Source organism: Dromiciops gliroides, chromosome 2 (genome assembly GCF_019393635.1).
Source record: "Dromiciops gliroides isolate mDroGli1 chromosome 2, mDroGli1.pri, whole genome shotgun sequence".
Taxonomy (NCBI): domain Eukaryota; kingdom Metazoa; phylum Chordata; class Mammalia; order Microbiotheria; family Microbiotheriidae; genus Dromiciops; species Dromiciops gliroides.
Window position 1 is genome coordinate 385,128,872 of NC_057862.1, and position 19,704 is coordinate 385,148,575.

At 38.5% G+C, this 19,704-nt stretch overlaps 1 protein-coding gene across 3 annotated transcripts in view; it reads right to left on the bottom strand.

Annotated features, from left to right (window-relative positions):
- The window catches only part of TTLL11 (tubulin tyrosine ligase like 11), a 266,874-nt gene extending 250,292 nt beyond the window's left edge, over positions 1-16,582 (bottom strand). For all 3 annotated transcript variants that reach the window (XM_043982074.1, XM_043982076.1, XM_043982075.1), the window contains exon 1: positions 15,988-16,582. In XM_043982074.1, coding sequence (XP_043838009.1) covers positions 15,988-16,551 — 564 coding nt within the window. In that variant the 5' untranslated portion in view covers positions 16,552-16,582. The remainder of the gene's footprint in view (positions 1-15,987) is intronic.
- Between the last annotated feature and the right edge of the window lie 3,122 nt (positions 16,583-19,704).

Below are 19,704 nucleotides of genomic sequence, written 5' to 3' on the forward strand. Positions count from 1 at the left end.
AAGAGATCCAAAAATGAAAACTCCCAGGAATATTATGGTAAAATTCCAGAGCTCCCAGGTCAAGGAGAAAGTATTGCAAGCATTTAGAAAGAAACAATTCAACTATTGTGGGGCCACAGTCAGGGTAACTCAAGATTTAGTAGCTTCTACATTAAAGGATTGGAGGGCTTGAAATTTGATAGTCTGGAGGGCAAAGGAACTAGAATTACAACCAAGAATCACCTACCCAGAGAGCCATCCTATATAACAAATATATTTTTAAAGAGGAAAAAAACTCAGCACAAATGATGAATGATTGAATAAGCCCAAAAACATGTGCAAGGTATGACATTTGTGGACCTCTCCCCTCCAACAAGGGGTGAGATGGGAGTGTCTTCTCATATCTCTTCACTTGAGTCATGCTTGATCTTTATAATTTTGTTATATTCACTTTTGATTTCTCTTGGTTGGTTTTCTTTCCATTTACATTGTAGTTACTGTGTATATTGGGGGGATGGGATTTCTGGCTCTCCATATTGCATTCTGTATTCATTCATCTTATCTATCTTCATCACTCATATCATTTCTTACAGCACAATAACATTCTATTACATTCATGTACCCCAATTAATGGGGATCTACTTTGTTTCCAGTTCTTAGCTATCACAAAAAGTGCTGCTATAAATACTTTGGAGTATATGGGGACTTCTTATCTTTGGAGTATAAGCCCAGTAATGAAGTCTCTGACTCAAAATGTGTACATTTTAGTCACTTATTAGGTATGCTATTTTTATGATTTGTTCTTTGACCCCCTCATTATTTAGGACTTCATTATGTTAAGTCTTCATTTCAATCTGCATTTTTTGTTTTTTGTAAATCATGGTTTGTAAAGGATGTATTAACTTTCTGCCTTTTCATATTTGTTTGCAATATCTCTGTGCCCTCAGTATTAACATTGTGTGATGATCAACTGTGATAGACTTGACTCTTCTCAGCAATACAATGATCCAAGACAATTCCAAAAGATTCATGATGGAAAATGTTCTCTACATTCAGAAAAAAGAACTGTGGAACCAGGATGCAGATTGAATCATACCATTTCTACTCTTTTTGAGGTTTTCCCCTTTTATTCTGATTCTTCTTTCACAACATAACTAATGCAGAAATCTGTTTAATGTGAATGTACGTATATAACCTATATCAGATTACTTTCTGTCATGGGGAGAGCAGAGAGAAAGGAGGGAGAAAAATTTGGAACTCAAAATTTTATAAAAACAAATGCTGAAAACTATCTTTACATGTCACTGGAAAATAATAAAATGCTTCTATGATTTAAACAAAACATTTTAAAATAAATCAAATAAATGAAAATATCTCTGTGCCCTAGTATATGCAATTTTTGTAAAAGTTCCATGTGGTACTGAAAAACACATACACACACACACACATACACACACATATACATACATATTTTTTTACAATCCCATTTAGAAGATACCATAAGTCTTTCATCTTTAGTTTTTCTGACAATTTGTTCAGTTCTATATTTTCTCCTTTTGTTTATCTCTGTTAGACTTATACAAAACTGAGACAGGGATATTGAAGACTTCCATCACTATGTTACTGTCTATGTCTTCTTGTAGCTCAGAGGCTTCCTTTATAAATTTGGACGCTAAGGCATTTGGAGCATATAAGTTTATTACTGATATTGGTTTGCTGTCTGTGGTTCCTTTCAGCAAATATAGTTTCCTTGTTTATCCCTTTTTATTTTTTGAAAAGTTTGTTTTTGCTTGTCAGACAGAATAATTGAAACTCCTGATTTTTTTATTCATGGTAGATGAATTTTTTATTTTTCGATACATTTTGGATTTCAGAATTTATATATAGTGATGTGGGAATGAAGCTCAGAGGAGAGACCACAACTGGACATCGATACATAGAAATATACATGCATGTTATATATGTGTCTGTATATATTCCTATATGCATATATGTATACATGTAAACATACAATATATTATATGCTTGTTTATAAATGAGGGTCACTAACATAGATATGGTGGTTAAAACTGAAGGAGTTGACATGGCTACTGAGAGAGCATATACAGGGAGGTAAGAAAAGTACCTAGGACAGAACCTTGGATAACATTCCCAGTTAGGGGTCATGATGTGAATGATGATCCAGCAAAGAAGACTAAGAAGGAGCGCTAGCACAGTAACAGGAGAAGCAGGGAGAACAGTGTCATGAAAACCCAAAGAAGAAATAGTATCCAGGAGGAAAATGTGGTTAACAGTGTCAAATTCAGCAGATAGGTCAAGAATGATTAGCACTGGGAAGAGATAATCATTTTGCAATTTAAAAATCATTGGTAACTTTGGAGAGTTAGAATTATGGTTAGGATTTCAGTTAGGGTAATTTTAGCAGAATGATGAGGTCAAGAACCACACTTCAAAGGGTTGAGGAGCAAGTAGTAAGTGTAGAAAATTGTGTTCTCCCCCACCCCTCGCAAGAAGTTTGGCTGAGAAAGAGTGGAGATATCTAGAGTGATAGTTTGAGGAGATAGTTTTTTGAAAGATAAGGAAAGCTTGAGTATGTTTGAAAGAAGTAGTGAAGGAACCAATAGATAAAATGTTGAAGATTCAAAGAGAAAAAGTATGATTAATTTCAGGTTACAATCTTCTGGAGAAGAAGGGAGAGGATAGGATCAAGAGAATATGTAGAAGTGATGGTCTTAGCAAAGAAGGGCCACTTCTTTATCAGAGAATAAGGAAAGGAGAAAAGAGTAGGGGTAATGTCTAAGGGTCTCGAGATGAAGAGAAAAAGAAAAAAGGAAGCTCCTTTCAAATGAACTCAATTTTCTCAGTAAAGTAAGAGGCAAGGTTCTCAGTCTAAGTGTGGAATACTTGATTATAATAACGGCTAACATTTACTTAATTATAATACCCAACTAACATTTATACAATAACTATGTGCCCATCATAATGCTAAGTGATTTACAATTACCATATTATTTAATCCTCACCATGACCTTGTAAGGTAGGTGCTATTATTATCCTCATTTTACAGATGAGGAAACTGAGACAAACAGATGTTAAGTGACTTGCCCAGCGTAACACGTCTATCTAGTAAGTGTCTGAGGCCAGATTTCAACTCAGGTCTTCCTGACTCTAGGCCTGGCACTTTCTCTATTGTGCCATCTGGCTCCCCCTTGAAGAAGGAACAAAAGATTTCAAATAGTTTGGTAGGGAATTAGATAGGTAATCAATTAAGTAGGAATAAAAAGACTGTCTTTCTATACAGAGGGCCCAGATGACATTTGATAATATGAATTTGTAATGTAGCCCAATCACAACAGGGTTGTGAGACTTCCTCCAGCCAGGTTCAACAACTTAAGAGGAATGCAGGGGGTAGCCAGGTTGTGCAGTGAATAAAGCACTGGCCCTGGATTCAGGAGGACCTGAGTTCAAAGCCAGCCTCAGACACTTGACACTTACTAGCTGTGTGACCCTGGGCAAGTCACTTAATCCTCATTGCTCTGCAAAATAAAACAAAATTTTTAAATTAAAAAAAAAAAAGAGGAATGCAGAAAGAGCATGATGGGAGGAATCCAGGGCTGAGTTTGGGCAAGAGAAGAGTGCTAATAGGACAAGATGGTTAATAAAGGATAGTGTAGAGTTGAAATGGTTAACTATAGAATAAAAGGAGAAGAGAGTGAAATCAAAGCAGGGGTCTAAGAAAATACTGAAGAGTAGAGAACAGAGTGGGAGGGGTGAAGCACAGGGAGAGATGGAATGATTGAAAATGTCTTCAAGCATTTCAAGGGCTACCATAAAATAGAATTAGATTTATTACACTTGGCTCCAGAGGGAAAATCTAGGGTGGAAGTTACAAAGAGACAAAGTGATACTTTAGGTCAGAAAAAAAAACTAACCATAAATTCTTAACCATTAGAATTATCTAAAAGTGAAATGTGCTGCCTCAACAATAGTGGGCTTCTTTGGAAGTTTTCAAGCAAAGGATAAATGCCCCCTTGTCAATCATATCGCAGAGGAGGATCTTTAGGGGGTACAGGTTAAACTAGATGGCCTCTGAGGTCCCTTCTGAGTATGTGATTCTAGTTGCAGCTAGGATTAGAGCCCTTGGTCTAATTAAGAAAACTTGAGTTCAAATCCAGCCTCAAGCAATACTTTCTAACCGTGTGATTCTGAGCAAGTCACAATCTCTGTCTGCTTCTGTTTCTTTTTCTATACAATGGAGATAACAATAGCACCTGAGATTGACATGTCTGATAAAATTTAAATAAAATAGTATTTATAAAGTGCTTAGCATGGTATCTGGCAGATAGTGGGCACTTAATAAATACTTATTCACTTTCCTCCTTCCATTCCACCACCCCCTTTGCCACTCTACCACAGATGATTCTCCGCTTTCCTATTTAGCAATAGGTTTGAAATTAAGAGTGATCCTGTATAATTCTTATTGATCCTATTTGTAATTAATTGATTTTGTACCTCCTTAAAATCATGATTCTTTGTCTCTGACCTTAGTTCAGAGTACAGCTGGCCTATAAAGGGTTAAGTCTAAAAATCCAACTCTTCAGGATGACTTCAGAAAAGGCTGGAAAGACATATATGAAATATGGTGAAGTAAGTAGAACCAACAGAACATTGTGCACGGAGACAGCAATATTGTTTGATGAAGTACTGTGAATGACTTAACTATTCTCAACTATACAATGATCCAAGACAATCCCAAAGAACTATAGATGAAACATACTATCCACCTCCAGAGAAACAACTGATATTGATGGAACAGACTGAAGCATGCTATTTTTCACTTTCTTTCATTTTTTTTCCTTTTAATCAAGTTTTCCTGTACAAAATGACAAATATGGTGATGTTTTACATAATCGTACATGTATAACCCATATTTTTTTTTTTAGTGAGGCAATTGGGGTTAAGTGACTTGCCTAGGGTCACACAGCTAGTAAGTGTTAAGTGTCTGAGGCCAGATTTGAACTCAGGTACTCCTGAATCCAGGGCTGGTGCCCTATCCACTGCACCATCTAGCTGCCCCCTTTTTTTTTTAAGTGTATAACCCATATTTGATTGTTTGCCACCTCAGGGAGGGGATGGGGAGAGAGGGAAAGAGTGATAAAAATTGAAACCCAAAATTATTTTTTTTAAATTTAGTTGTGAAAGCTACTTACTATTAGTTAATACCAAAACACTAAAAGAGCTAACTGCAAGGGCTTAAAAGCCCTTTTAAAAACTCATTATGGGGGGCAGCTAGGTGGTGTAGTGGATAAAGCACCAGCCCTGGATTCAGGAGTACCTGAGTTCAAATCCGGCCTCAGACACTTGACACTTACTAGCTGTGTGACCCTGGGCAAGTCACTTAACCCCCATTGCCCTGCAAAACAAAAACAAAAACAAAACAACAAAAAAACAACAACAAAAAACTCATTATGGGGGGCAGCTAGGTGGCGCAGTGGATAGAGCACCAGCCCTGGATTCAGGAGGACCTGAGTTCAAATCCGGCCTCAGACACTTAACACTTACTAGCTGTGTGACCCTTGGCAAGTCACTTAACCCCAATTGCCTTGTTAAAAAAAACAACAACTCGGGGCAGCTAGATGGCACAGTGGTTAAAGCACCAGCCCTGGATTCAGGAGTACCTGAGTTCAAATCTGGCCTCAGACACTTGACACTTACTAGCTGTGTGACCGTGGGCAAGTCACTTAACCCCCATTGCCTAAAAAAAAAAAAAAAAAAAAAAACCCAATTCATTATGGGTTCTTGGCAACATGATATAACAGAAACATTGCTAGTTTTATCACCAGAGTACCCCAAGCTGAAATCCTGACTCTGTGACCATGGGCAAATCACTTCACTCCTCCAGGCCTCGCTTTTCTCATTTGTGTAAAGGGGGGATGGATGGAAGGGAACACTGCCTCCTATGTGCCAAGTACTATGCTAAGCACTTTTTGCAAATACTACTCATTTGATCCACACAATGATTCTATGAAATAGGTGCTATTATTATCTCCATTTTACAGTTGAGGAAACTGACACAGAAATTAAGTCCCTTGTCAAGTTAAAATGTGGAAGTTGAGCCAGGTGGTCTCCAAGTTCCTTTCTGGATCTAAATTGTATGATTTATTGTGCTTTCTAGAAATATTTCTATTTACTTTGCCGAAATACTATTGCATAAGCTCTCAGAACAATACCTCTTGGTGACCAGCTTGGATATGCCACACCATTATACTTCAGGGACCATTTCCCTCCTCCCCTGTTCCCTAGGCTATATCCTTTTTCCCCCATGGAAAATGACGCAGGACCAAAAAGGATGCACAATTTGGCTACACCACTGAAAGAGAATATCTAAAAACTACCTGAAAAGCCCTGATGTATATAATGCAATCATCTCCAAGAAAATGTAATTGAGATACAAAAAGACTAATCAGATTTTCATAAACTGCTTGAAACAGCATTTGGGACTGATTTACAAAGTAACAAGTCCTCTGGTGAAGGGAAATGTTATTGATGGAAACTAACCCTTGCCAAAACATAAGGCTTTTCATAGTCTATAAACACTATGTTCTATATTTCAGAGACAGGGTTGCTTTAGCCAGAGAAAACAAGTTTGCTTCCTGGAAGAACGCTTCATTTCCCTATAAGGAAAGCTATCTTTATCAAGGTGGACAGAAAACAGAGCACTTAGGAAGGTCTCCACAACCAACTAAACAATAAATCATATGTTCTTTCAGTTATAAATTCAGTAGGAGAATCCGAGTTCTAGAGAGATAAGGGCCTCAGAACACAGACTGTCAGAGCTGAAAGAAGTATTATAAACACAGTGTTTAAATATAAAAAAAACTAGAAGGGACTGAGAACATAAAATGTTAGAATAGATTTGAATAGAGTAGAAGAGAGTTAGAAAATATTAGTGTAGAGTCATAAAATGTTCAACCTTGAAATAATCTGGACCAATTCCCTCATTTTGTAGATGGATGATGATGCTGAGGCCCAGAAAGGAAAAATGACTAGTCCCATTTTGGTTTGGGTTTTTGTTTTTTGGTGAGGCAATTGGGGTTAAGTGACTTGCCTAGGGTCACACAGCTAGTAAGTGTCAAGTGTCTGAGGCCAGGGCCGGTGCTCTTTCCACTGTACCACCTAACTGCCCTGACTAGTCCCATTTTACAAAGATAAGTAATGGCAGAACTGGAACTGGAACCAAGATTTTCCTGACCACTCTTTCCAGGGTTATTCCCAATGCATCACAATTCTCTGAGAAGTAGATAATTCATGCTTGAGAAAAACCTTAGCAGTGCCACAAACACTTGGCCTTAAATTCCCTCAGGTTAGAGATCCAGCAAGCATTGCATAGTTAAAAACAGAGAAAAATTAAAAATATCTTATTCCTATGCTAAAGTGTTAAATTGATCATCAATGAACAAATATGAATCTATGAAGTTAAATTCTGGTTAGTATTTATAATCAGATATAGCTTAGTGATAGGAATTGCATCAGAAGAATCATTGTCTGGTAGAGTTAAGAGTCTTTTAAAGAAATTATATTTGTTCTACTTTCCACGGCAGCCCTTTTAAGTTTATGACAATAAGCACCTAGATTCAAAGCAAGCTCCTGCACTAATGACTTAAAAATACAAATAAATGCTGCCTTCAATTGATCCAGCTACTTGCCAAATGCAACTGAAATCTGTATTCTGGAAAACATAAGACTTAGGGGAAACAAGATCAGAATCCTCAAATGCCTGAAGGTCTGGCATGTGGAAAAGGGATGAGGGATTAGACTTGTTCTGCTTGGCCCCAGAGGACAGAACTAAGAACAGTTGGCGTAGCATATTTCACATTTCAGTACATTTTAGGACAATGAAAGGAAGATCGTTATAACATTTCTAAATGTAACAAAAATAAAAATGGAAATAGGCTACTTTCAGGGTTCCTCAGCCCTGGATGCATTTAAGTAGAGGCTGAATGACCAGAATGCTCTAGAAATTACCAATGCTTTAAGTAATGGTTGTACTAAATGATTGTGATATCTCTTTCATTCCTTAGATTCTATGATTCAGGAATGACAAACATGACTATAATAATATCTTGAGAACAAAATCCCTTACTCCATTGGTTCTCACTGCCACTGCCATTTTTTTTTTTGGTGGGGCAATGAGGGTTAAGTGACTTGCCCAGGGTCACACAGCTAGTAAAAGTCAAGTGTCTAAATCAGGATTTGAACTCAGGTCCTCCTGAATCCTGGACCGGTGCTTTATCCACTGCACCACCTAGCTGCCCCCCACTGCCAAAATTATTAGGAAAAATAGCAATGAACATAAGAAATGTGGCATTAACTAACCATCGCAATAATCTGATCATTCCAGCCATCACACTATGACTATATGGAGATCTTTAAGCGGAGGCTGAAGGACCACTTTAGAGTTTAGAAAGTAGTAGTTCAAGTATAAGTTTAACAAGATAATCTCTGAAGTCTCTTCGAACACATTTTATGCATCTAGAAATATATTTTTTATGTTCTAAAGGGTTAAAGTGGCACCAAAAATAAAAGGTAGACATAATTTGATAAAGACAAAAAGTGGCACAGACATTCACCCTAGAGTGGTACTTTGGCTGAAAGTCCGAAGATCAGATTAGAGTCTAACACTAATAGTATGACCATTAGAAAATCCTTCTACCTTGCCTAGCCTTGTTTCCTTGTCATTTTAAAGACAAAAATCCTACTAGCATGATCTACTTCCCAGGTTTGTGAAGAAAAGGGTTTTTTTTTGTAAACCTTTAACATGCTCTTTTTAAATGTGAATTATTTTTTATTTACCTGCCTTTTGCAAGAAAGGGGAAAGGAGAAAGACTGCATATAAAGTGATAAGGGATATGCAACGTATATCACTAGTCAAAAGATATGAGTATACCTATTAGTTGCATTAGAAGTTACAACCCAGGGGGCAGCTAGGTGGTGCAGTGGATAAAACACTAGCCCTGGATTCAGGAGGACCTGAGTTCAAATCTAGCCTCAGATGCTTGACACTTACTAGCTGTGTGACCCTGGGCAAGTCACTTAACCCTCGTTGCCTTGCAAAAAAAAGAAGAAGAAGAAGTTACAACCCATTCAGATCACATTAGTAATGATTATTATTATCATTATAGTAATGATTATATTATTATAATATATAATATTAGCAGTATTAATTATTATTAGTAATGGTCATTGTTCAGTCAGCAAGAGAATCCCTAGGTGAAATGGAACAAAAGTTCCACAAGGTAATTAAAATGCCAAATCATAAAAATGTTCCATTGTTTACAATGGATCCTTATAAACATTAAACCAAATTTTTTTTTTTTTGCAAGGCAGTGGGGGTTAAGTGACTTGCCCAGAGTCACACGACTAGTAAGTGTCAAATGTCTGAGGCCGGATTTAAACTCAGGCACTCCTGAATCCAGGGCCAGTGCTTTATCCACTGAGCTACCTAGCTGCCCCTAAACCAAATTCTTAATTTATAAATTCAAAGGATCTCAGAAACTGAAATTATTTCAGAGTTCATCCAATCTACCTGAAGCCTGAATCCCATCTAGCATCTACCCAAAAAGCAGCAAGAATGTGAAGACCTCTAGTGATGTGATACTCAATGCCTTCTGAGGTGTTCTATTCAACAGCCTTTAACAATATAAATTCTTTCTTATATTAAGCCAAAATTTACTTCCTTGCAACTTCTACTGATCCTATAAACTCTGAGGCCTAAGAGAATAAAGTGATATGGAAAAAAACTTTTACATCAGAGATGTAGATGTCTCTTCTTCTTGGACATGTGCAATTCTTATTTATGTCACCACAGTTATATGTCCATGTAGTTGTTATTACACTTCCATCAAAATCTTCCTCTGATGCCTCATAATGTTATATAGTTGACCCAGAATTCTAGAAGTCTAAGAAAATGGAATGCAAGCTTTGACAGGTCCCACTAAAGCTGGAAAGTCTTCAAATACTGGCCTGCAAACAGCCTATGTCTGTCATCTGTGCACCACCCTAAATTCAGAGAGACCCATTGACAAAGTTCGGCTGCAGAACATTGAATTTTTTGTCCATAACTCACAAAAAGATGGTAGAGGATCACAATTCATGTCAGTGAACTGTAATGTCCACGCAGAGAAAATCATAGAGTATTTAAGTATTGAAATAAATATGCAGTGTAATGGAAAGAAGGCTGATTTGAAGACAAAGAGACTTGTGTTCAAATCCTAAATATGTTACCTGAGTGACTTAGAGATAAAAAAAACTTTATCTCTATGGTTTCAGCATCTGCCTACAAAATAAAGAAGGCTGGACCAAATGAACTCTAAGATCGTTTCCAGTTCTAAATCCGATGATCTTAGATACACATGTTGAAGAGACTAGACAGTATGCAACTTCACTTCATTTCTAAAAATAAGAGTAGATAAACAATAATGGTTACTTGTCCTGTTAGAAGAAACGTATGCAATGTTGAGTTCCCTTTCAAAATGTCTTTATTCTGCGATAATAGCCTTTTTAAAAAAATTGTTTTATTGATTCACTTTTCTTTTTTGCAATATCACTGTCACTTCTAATCACTTCCCCAATATAAAATCCTCCCTTGTAAGAAATAAGTACACTCAAAGAAAACACATCAACATAATGACCATCTAATAACAGCTCTTAAATCAGAAATCCAGTAATATACTTTTATATCCTACATCTTGTTGATCAGTCAGAATCAGAATACTCTATTGCATAATTATGGGTTGTTTTTTTGTTCTGTTTTTTTTAGTGAAGCAATTGGGGTTAAGTGACTTGCCCCAGGGTCACACAGCTAGTAAGTGTTAAGTGTCTGAGGCCGGATTTGAACTCAGATACTCCTGACTCCAGGGCTGGTGCTCTATCCACTGTGCCATCTAGCTGCCCCTATTGCATAATTATGGCATATGATGTCCATTCCTTTTCAGAGAAGCTCTAGTATATATATATATATATATATATATATATATATATATATATATATAATATATATATATATATATATATATATATGCTATAAAAATTTTTTTATACTAAGTTTATTTGGGGTTTTTTTTTGTTTTGTTTTGTTTTATTTTTTTGGTGAGGCAATTGGGGTTAAGTGACTTGCCCAGGGTCACACAGCTAGTAAGTGTTAAGTGTCTGAGGGCAGATTTGAACTCAGGTCCTTCTGAATCCAGGGCCAGTGCTCTATCCACTGCGCCACCTAGCTGCCCCTATAAAATTTTTTAAAGTATCTAATTTATCATTAGAATCATTGTAGAGAGAAACACTATTCTCCCAGTCCCTTACACTCTCAATCTAGGTGTCATTTATTACTCCTCTATCCCCCCCCCATCTCCCTATTCTCCCCCGCCCCACCCCCAGCCAAATTCCAATCTGTTGCTAAGGGCCATCAATTTTACCTTTTCGACATTTCTTGAATATGCCACCACTCTAGTGCAGACCCTCATCAGCTCATGTTTGGATTATTGTAATACCTTGGGGGGGGAAGGATTTTTGCCTGCCTCAAGTCTCTTCCAACTCCAATCTATCCTTCATTCAGTCACCAAAGTGATTTTCCTAAAATACAGGTCTGATTGTGTCCATAAACTCCAGTGGTTCCCTAACATTTTCAAAATCAAATTTTAAAATCTGCTATTTGATGTCAAAGCTCTTTATAATGTAGTCCCCTCCTACCTTTCCAGTTTTCTTACACCTTGCTCTTTGATCTGATAACACTGGAATCCTGGCTATTCCTTGAATAACATACTCCATTTCTTAGCTCCAGGCATTTTCTCTGGCTGCCCCCAAGCCTGAAATGCTCTCCCTCTACAACTCTGATCCCTGCTTTCCTTCAAATCCTAACTAAAATCCAACCTCTACAAGAAGTCTCTTTCCAAACCCCTCTTAGTTCTAGTACCTTCACTTTACTCGTTATCCCCTATTTATCCTGTATATAGTTTGTTTCTACATATTTGTTTGATTGTTGTCTCCCCTATTAGACTGCTTGAGGGCACCAACTGCCTCTTGTCTCTTTTGTGTATCCCCAGCATTTAGCCCAGTACCTGGTTCACTGTAGATGCTTAATAAATGTTTAATGACTGATGATTTGGAGGTACTACGTGGACTTAACTTCAGTATATAAAGATAGGCCAACTTCAAATTTAGTCTTCATCAACTAAAATGACATTTCTTTGAAAGTTAAAATCGTGTAGGTATACACTGAAAAAGAACTGAATAGATTTTATTCAAGCAAGGTTTGGAGGATAGGAAGGGAGCATATATATTCAGATCAAAATACTAAAGTATTTTTAAACTGCCTAGGAAATTAGTAGAGATGACAAAGCTGTTGCACAAATATCATCGTTCAAAACTATAGTGGTTATTGTGATTTTAAGGGCAAGTCATGTTTAACATATAAAGAACTTCTAAAAAAAAGTTTAAAATTTTTTTTAAAAGGGGGGCAGCTAGATGGCGCAGTGGGTAAAGCACTGGCCTTGGATTCAGGAGGACCTGAGTTCAAATCCAGCCTCAGACACTTGACACTTAACTAGCTGTGTGACCCTGGGCAAGTCACTTAACCCTCATTGCCCTGCAAAAAGAAAAAAGAAAAGAAAAGAAAAGAAAATTTTAAAAAAGAACTTCTAATGCAGAAATATGTTTAATGTGATTGTACATATATAACCTATATCAGATTGTTTGCTGTCTTGGGAAAGGGGGAGGGAGAAAAATTTGGAACTAGAAATATTACAAAGATGAATTTTGAAAACTATCTTTACATGTAACTAGAAAATAATAAAATACTTTTATGACTAAATAAATAAACATAAAGAACTTCAGTAAATGATTGGCATTATAACATATCTACTGAAGTGGATAATGAAGTATAAGGAGGATGTAAATAAGTGTTAAGTCATAAAGCTTTTTTAAAAATAGTGAGTATATTATGTCAAATTCACTAAAAGCCATAGAAGGTTAAGCTACATGACTAATAAAATCAGTAAACAACTCTAAATCATGGCTAGCAAGACATGACTAAAAAGTCAGCTAGAACCAAATGTTCTCTTATTCAACAAGAGAGCATTGGCATTTGTTTTAAGTTTTCCTAGCCAAAATCATTCTTTTTATCTCTACAGAAGAATACAAGCTTTTTGAGGTCAATAATTATTCAGGGTTTTTTTTTTCCACTTTTTGTAATCCCGCAATTCAACATTTGTTGAATTGAATTAAATGACTGATTTGGGCTTAAAGGTACTAAGCTGGCTCCAATAACTACTGATTCTGGCTTTTGCTAAGTAACTTCCCTTGCCCAAGCTTCAGTTACCTCATCTGTAAAAGGAGGGGTTTGGAGTGCCAACATTGTTTGTTCAATATTTTCCCTTTCCTTTTCCCTCATACTGTTCCCTTTTCTTCTTTCTATTTAAGTAGAAAATTTAGGTTATATGTGACTATATGGAGGTCATATTAACTACCAACAAAGTTTTAAATTTTACTTTTCAAAAACTAGAAACTTTTCAATAAATACTGGCTACATATGAGCCTTCCCAATGAATACTCAGGTAAAACCACTACAGTCCAGTTCCCAGGTCCCATACTCTGACATGTCACCCAAAAAAGAGAGGAAGAGGGAAAGAAAGAGGAAGGGAAAAGAAGATTACATCTCTTCATTTTGCAAATACAATGGTTTGAATTTTGACATTGTTTCACTAATTTGCAATTTTTCCATTCACTGAACTTACTTATATGTTCCTGCTGTTAACTATTTTCTATTATGCAGTGAAAGTAAAATAGCAATAAGTGTGAAGGAAAGAGTTGAATCAGATCCCAGTGGTTGATGGATATTATCTAAAATGGAATTATTGAGTTAGCCTAGCTCTCTTGTGAAAGAGAAGAATGGGAAAAGGAAGATGAGCTTACAAATACAGTGTCAGGCTTCCCAAGTTCAATCACATATACCTAGAACTCTGGTTGTTCCTCTAAATAAACTTGGCATTAGATTTAACTATTTCAAATTATTTAGCTATTTCAAATTACATGTTTTTGTTATTCAGAACTTAGGTAACACTAAATAAAATGAATGCTTCCATATACATAATAGAACAGAAAAAGAGGATTGTACATGAAACTGTGAATTTCTATTATGTATAGTTTGCTTTTATTTTTAATCATGTAACAAATTAAAATATGATTTTCAAATTATAACTGTCCTTATTTTGGTATTCCTTCTGTTCTCTTCTGTTCATTTTTTTCTCTTTTTTGCGGGGGGAGGGGTGAGGCAACTGGGGTTAAGTGACTTGCCCAGGATCACACAGCCAGTAAGTGTCAAGTGTCTGAGGCCTGATTTGAACTCAAGTTCCCCTGACTCCAGGGCCAGTGCTCTATGCACTGCATCACCTAGCTGCCCCATCATTTTTTCTTTAAAAATGCTTCAATTATCTTGTTTCTTTCTTTCTTTCTTTATCTATCCTATCTCCTACCCTTTCTCTCACCCTTCCCTCCTTGAAAAAAAAAAAGTGGAAAAGCCCTTGTTATGATTATAGATGGTCAAGCAAAACAAATTACAACCATACTTTGAGACCTAGTAGCTGTGCCACATTGGTCAGGTCGGAGAATATGTCTTACTCCACATAAAATTACTTGTTTTGTTAGCCCCATACTCTGGCAGGCAGCACCTTTAAGGAACATAAAACTCCATAAAAGGAGCACAGTTGTAATTTATAGTTTGGATGGTATTTCTGACCTTAAGTCTTAACTGTACAATTTGATGACTGTCACACCTCCAGTGCATAGGATCATAAGACTTAGAACTGAAAAGGACATTAAAGTTCACTTGGTCAACCAAAGATTTACCACTTCATTTTAAAGATGAGGAGCTTCAGAGAGAAGAAACTGACTTGTTACAAAGTCAAAAGTAAGAAGGAAAAGGGCTGAATTTTAAACAAATATCCTCTCTGTTTACAAATTTAATGCTCTTTCCATTATACCACAATAAAACTACTTTCTCTGAAATCAACAAACACAACTTTCTAACACCAACACAAGACTTAATTCCTCTCTAGAACATCCATGGGAGGTCTAGAACCATAGAATATTAGAACTGGAAGAGGACTTCAAGACCACAGTCCACTAAGTTGTAAGCTCCTTGAGAACAAAATATTTCTAAGACCAATGCACCTGTCACCACCATACATAACAATGTCTTTCTTAAAGTGCAGTTTTTAATTTGACCACATCATTTTTTCAACTGGAAACCACAGAATGAAAGAGACCATAGAACAAAATATCAGAGTGAGAAAGTTAGGCATCATGACATAAAGAAAGGAGTTTAATGTTTTAGAGCCTGGTACTTGGATTCAAGTCCCATTGGGCAAGCCACATAAGTAACTCTGGGGTCTCAGTTTACTCATCTGTAAAATGAGTGAGTTGGACTAGAGATTTATCCAACCTCCTTTTTCCTGCTCAAATGTATAAACATAAAACCATCAAAGTTGAAAACAGTCCTTAGAAAGTTTGGATGAGAACTGGAGAGCAATTAGAAAAACAAAGAGTTTAAAGAAGGACTATAGCATGTTAATACTGGAGACCTTAGAAGATAGAACATCAAGGCTAGAAGAACCCAATTAAAAAAAAAAAAAAACAAAGCCATTATGTTTGAAGAGAGAACATAGAATGTCAAAGCTGGAAGTGACTTAAAAATAAAATGTTAGAACAAAGAACTTAGCGTAGGAGAAACCTTAAAGGTCACCTCCTCCAATTCCTCTTCCTTCCCCCATCCCTTAAGGAAACTAGAGCCCAGGGAGGTGGAGTAACTTAAACGTCTATGACCCTGAAGGGTGGTCCTGAGTTCTGGAGCACCAAGGGTCGGCCTGAGTGTGTGGAGGGAGGGCTGGTTCCTGGGACGACTTTGCCCCTTCCCGGGCAGCTAGGCAGGTGCCAGAGGGGCGGGATGGAGGGGCTCACCTCCCTCCACTTGAGCTGTCTAAGGCTGATCTTGAGGGCGTCCAAAGAGGTCCTGGCCTTGGAGCTGTCCACGGTGACAGTGAGAGGCCGGCGGCCCCGGGACTCGTCGGGCACGCGCAGTCCGGCGGCCTTCTTGCCTTTAGTCTTGGTCCTGGTCCTGGCGACGGGGCGGGGGCGGCGTTCCTGGAGGCTGACGTCGCCTTGCTCAGCCGGGTTGTGGACTGTCAAGGGGGCTGAGGAAGAGACAGGGGTCTGGAGCACGGCCTCCGCGGGCCTTTTGGACTCGCGCTCGGGCTTGGGCTTGGGCTTGGGCTCGGGTTCGGGCTCGGGCGCAGCGTCGGACTCCGGCTTGGGCTCTGCTTCGGGCTCGGGTTCAGTGTCGGGCTCGAGGTCAGCGTCGGGCTCGGGCTCAGTGTCGGGCTCGGGCTCAGTGTAGGGCTCGGGCTCGGACTCGGGCTCCGGCCGCCGCTCGTTCTGCTTGGCCTTGGACTCGGGTTCCCCATCTGCGCCGGGGTCCTCCAAGGCCGGCAGCTCCGCGGGCCCATCCCCGCAGGCCCGCTGCATGGCGCTTCAGTGTTGCCCCTGCTTCCCCGGCCCCCGCAGGGGCAGCCCCCACCCTCCCCACTGAGCCCCGCGCCCGCCCGCAGCCGTAGCCGTCCCAGCAGCTCCAGCCGCCTGCGCTCCGGCCCGGCCGGTTGCCATGATCGCCTCTGGTTGACAACCGGGGACCGCCTCGGGACGGGGTGCGAGAAGGGACAATCAAGAGCCCAGCCCAGGAGACCTCATAGGAGGAGCGTGGTCACGTGACCTATCTGTCACAGAGGCTCCGGGTACCATATTTGAAAATGGCAAGCAAGCCCTTCTCTGTCTCCCTCTTCCGTCTCTCTTCCTTTCTCGTTCTTTCCCTCCTTCCTCTACCTGTCACACTGCCCCTCTTTGTGTAGTCTCCTTTCCTTCTTCCTTTCCCCCTCTTTTCTTCTCCCTCTTGCCTTCTCTCTTTTTATCCCTCGATCCCAAACCCCAGGGCTCCTTCCACTGCATTCCCCATGCTGCTCCCATTTCCCAGTTAACAGAGCACTTTCTTCACCACCACTCTGTGAGGAAAGTAGTGTAAGGAGTATTGTCTCCGTTTTACAGATGAGGAAACTGAGACTTAGGAGAGAAAAATGACTTACTTGCCAAGTTCACTTAAACAGGATTAGGTCTCAGAGGATAGAGCACAGAGCCTGGAGTCTGGAAACCTGAGCTTAAATCCGGTCTTAGACATTACTAACTATGTGACCCTGAGCAAGTCACTTAACTGCTGTCTGCCTCAGTTTCCTCATCTGTAAAATGAGGATAATAATAGCACCCACCTCCCAGGATTGTTGTGAGGATCAAATGAGTAACAGTTGTAAAGCATTTAGCACAGTGCCTGACATTATATAATATTATATATCATATAGGCGTTATATAAGTGTTGCCCATTATTATATTATTATGACTTCCCCTTCCATTACTTTATAATAATGCTGCACCTATTAGGTACTTAGGAAAATAAAGTTCAGAGCTGAAAGGGATCTTAGAGGTCAAGAAGTCCAACCTAGACCCTGAGAATCAGAGGTAAAATTACTTGCCCAAAGTTACACACCTTGTTAGTGCTGCTGAAATTTGAACCCAGATCCTCTGATCCAGCACAATTTCAGTTGTGTTTCCTCCATGCTGAATTGAAGTTATACATTGTGCAGTAGAAAGAATGGATTTGGAATCAGAGGATCTGAGTTGAGCCCCTAGCTCTGTCCCCTATGTGACCTTGGGCAAGTCATTTAACCTCTCTAGGCCTCAGTTTCCTCATCTATTAAATTAAATAGATGAACTAAAGACCTCAGAGTCTCTTCCAGCTTTAAATCTGTATAATTCTATGCTCATATGTTTCATTCATACTTTCACAGGAACTCTTAGAGTTCCTCAAGTAGAACTCAAATATAAACCAAGCAAGCCACATATTAACTTAGAAAACCACAAATCAATATTATCTATGTTGTATTGCATTTTATTTGTTTTGTTAAATATTTGTGGATTACACAAATGGCTACCTTGTGGCTACCTTGTAGCCAGCTGCAAGTTTGACACCTCCATTTCTTATCCATCCTCCTCATATTTAGGTAAGAAAAATTTGGTCCAGAGTAGTTGTGACTGAGTTAGGAATCAATTTCAGGTCTCCTGATTCTCAATCCAATGCTCTGTACACTGCTTTATTCGGAAGATAGGTTTGGTTTTTTTTTTTTATTTAATTCTTCCACATAAGCAAGTAAACAAATGTTGAACCATATTAATTCTATAGCCATGGGCACAACCCATGACTTTTGCTAGAATCCGTTAAAACTTTTGTCTCCTTTGTTCTTTCTAATGTTAGCAACTGACATTAGTTCCCATGTTACAGGTTCTTGTAAGACTGATGATTGAAAAAAGAGCATAGAGGTAAATATAAAGAGGAAAAACTATAGTCAAACATAACTAAATAAAGAACTCTGGAAAAACTAGTTGAATCCCAGGTCTTACATTGATTAGCTGTGTGAACCTGGAAAAGTCACTTGATTTCTCTGTCTTCGTTTCTTTTTAAAGTAGGGACAACACTTGAACTTGCTATCTTGTTCTTGCAAGAACAAGGAATTAAAAATTGGAACTCAAAATCTTATAAAAAATGAATGTTGGGGGCAGCTAGATGGCACAGTGGATAGAACACCAACCTGGATTCAGGAGGTCCTGAGTTCAAATCTGGCCTCAGACCACTTGACACTTATGAGCTGTATGACCCTAGGCAAGTCACTTAACCCCAATTGCCTCAAAAAAAAAATGAATGTTGAAAACTATCTTTACATGTAACTGGAAAAAAATAAATATTATTAAGATTAAAAAATATTTTTAAAAAGAATCAAGGAAATAGTAAATGGGGAACATGTTTTGGTTAGAGGCAGAGATAGGTTGGTAGAGTAGCAAGAAGTACAACTGAGCTCCCCAACCGAACTCCTGTACAAAGATTTCAGAAAAACACCATGCCAGATCCTAGTGGGGAAATCTAATAAAATATTAGAATGAGTCATATTTCTAAACATAACAGCATAGGGACACAGAAAAGTCTACAGATAATGGGGATTGGGTCTAGTCAGTAGCACAGAGCACAGAATATTCCAGCACACAGGAACTGAGAAAGGACCTAGGCTGTTCAATATAGAAAGAAGAGATCCAAAATCCTTACAGGGTGGCTCTGGCCTCATACAAGATTCAAGAAAAACATAGCAGCTCTGTTCTGTCACAGATGCTAGGGCAGACTGAGGAAGGGACATGTGCCTATGGGTGAATTCCAGGGTGAGAAGGAGTGGGGGGGCCCTAAGCTGTGTACTGAACAAGGAGTAGACCTTACTATGGAGCAAGGAATAAGTTCAAAAGGAGACAGTTATGTGGCTTCAGTTCAAGGAGTTGAATGGGGTTTCTTTCAATTCTATCCAGTCTAGTCTGACTGAAGCTTGGAGGAAAATAACAAGGATTGAAATCTCTGACCTTTCTTCATCTCCCACTAATGCTAGTGCCCTTCCATTCATTGATTATCTCCAATTTATCCTGTGTATATATGTATATATATGTGTGTGTGTGTGTATAATTTGTACATAGTTGTTTGCATGTTGTCTACCCCCAATAAACTGTGAAGTCCTTGAAAGCAGTTTCTTGTCTTTTTTT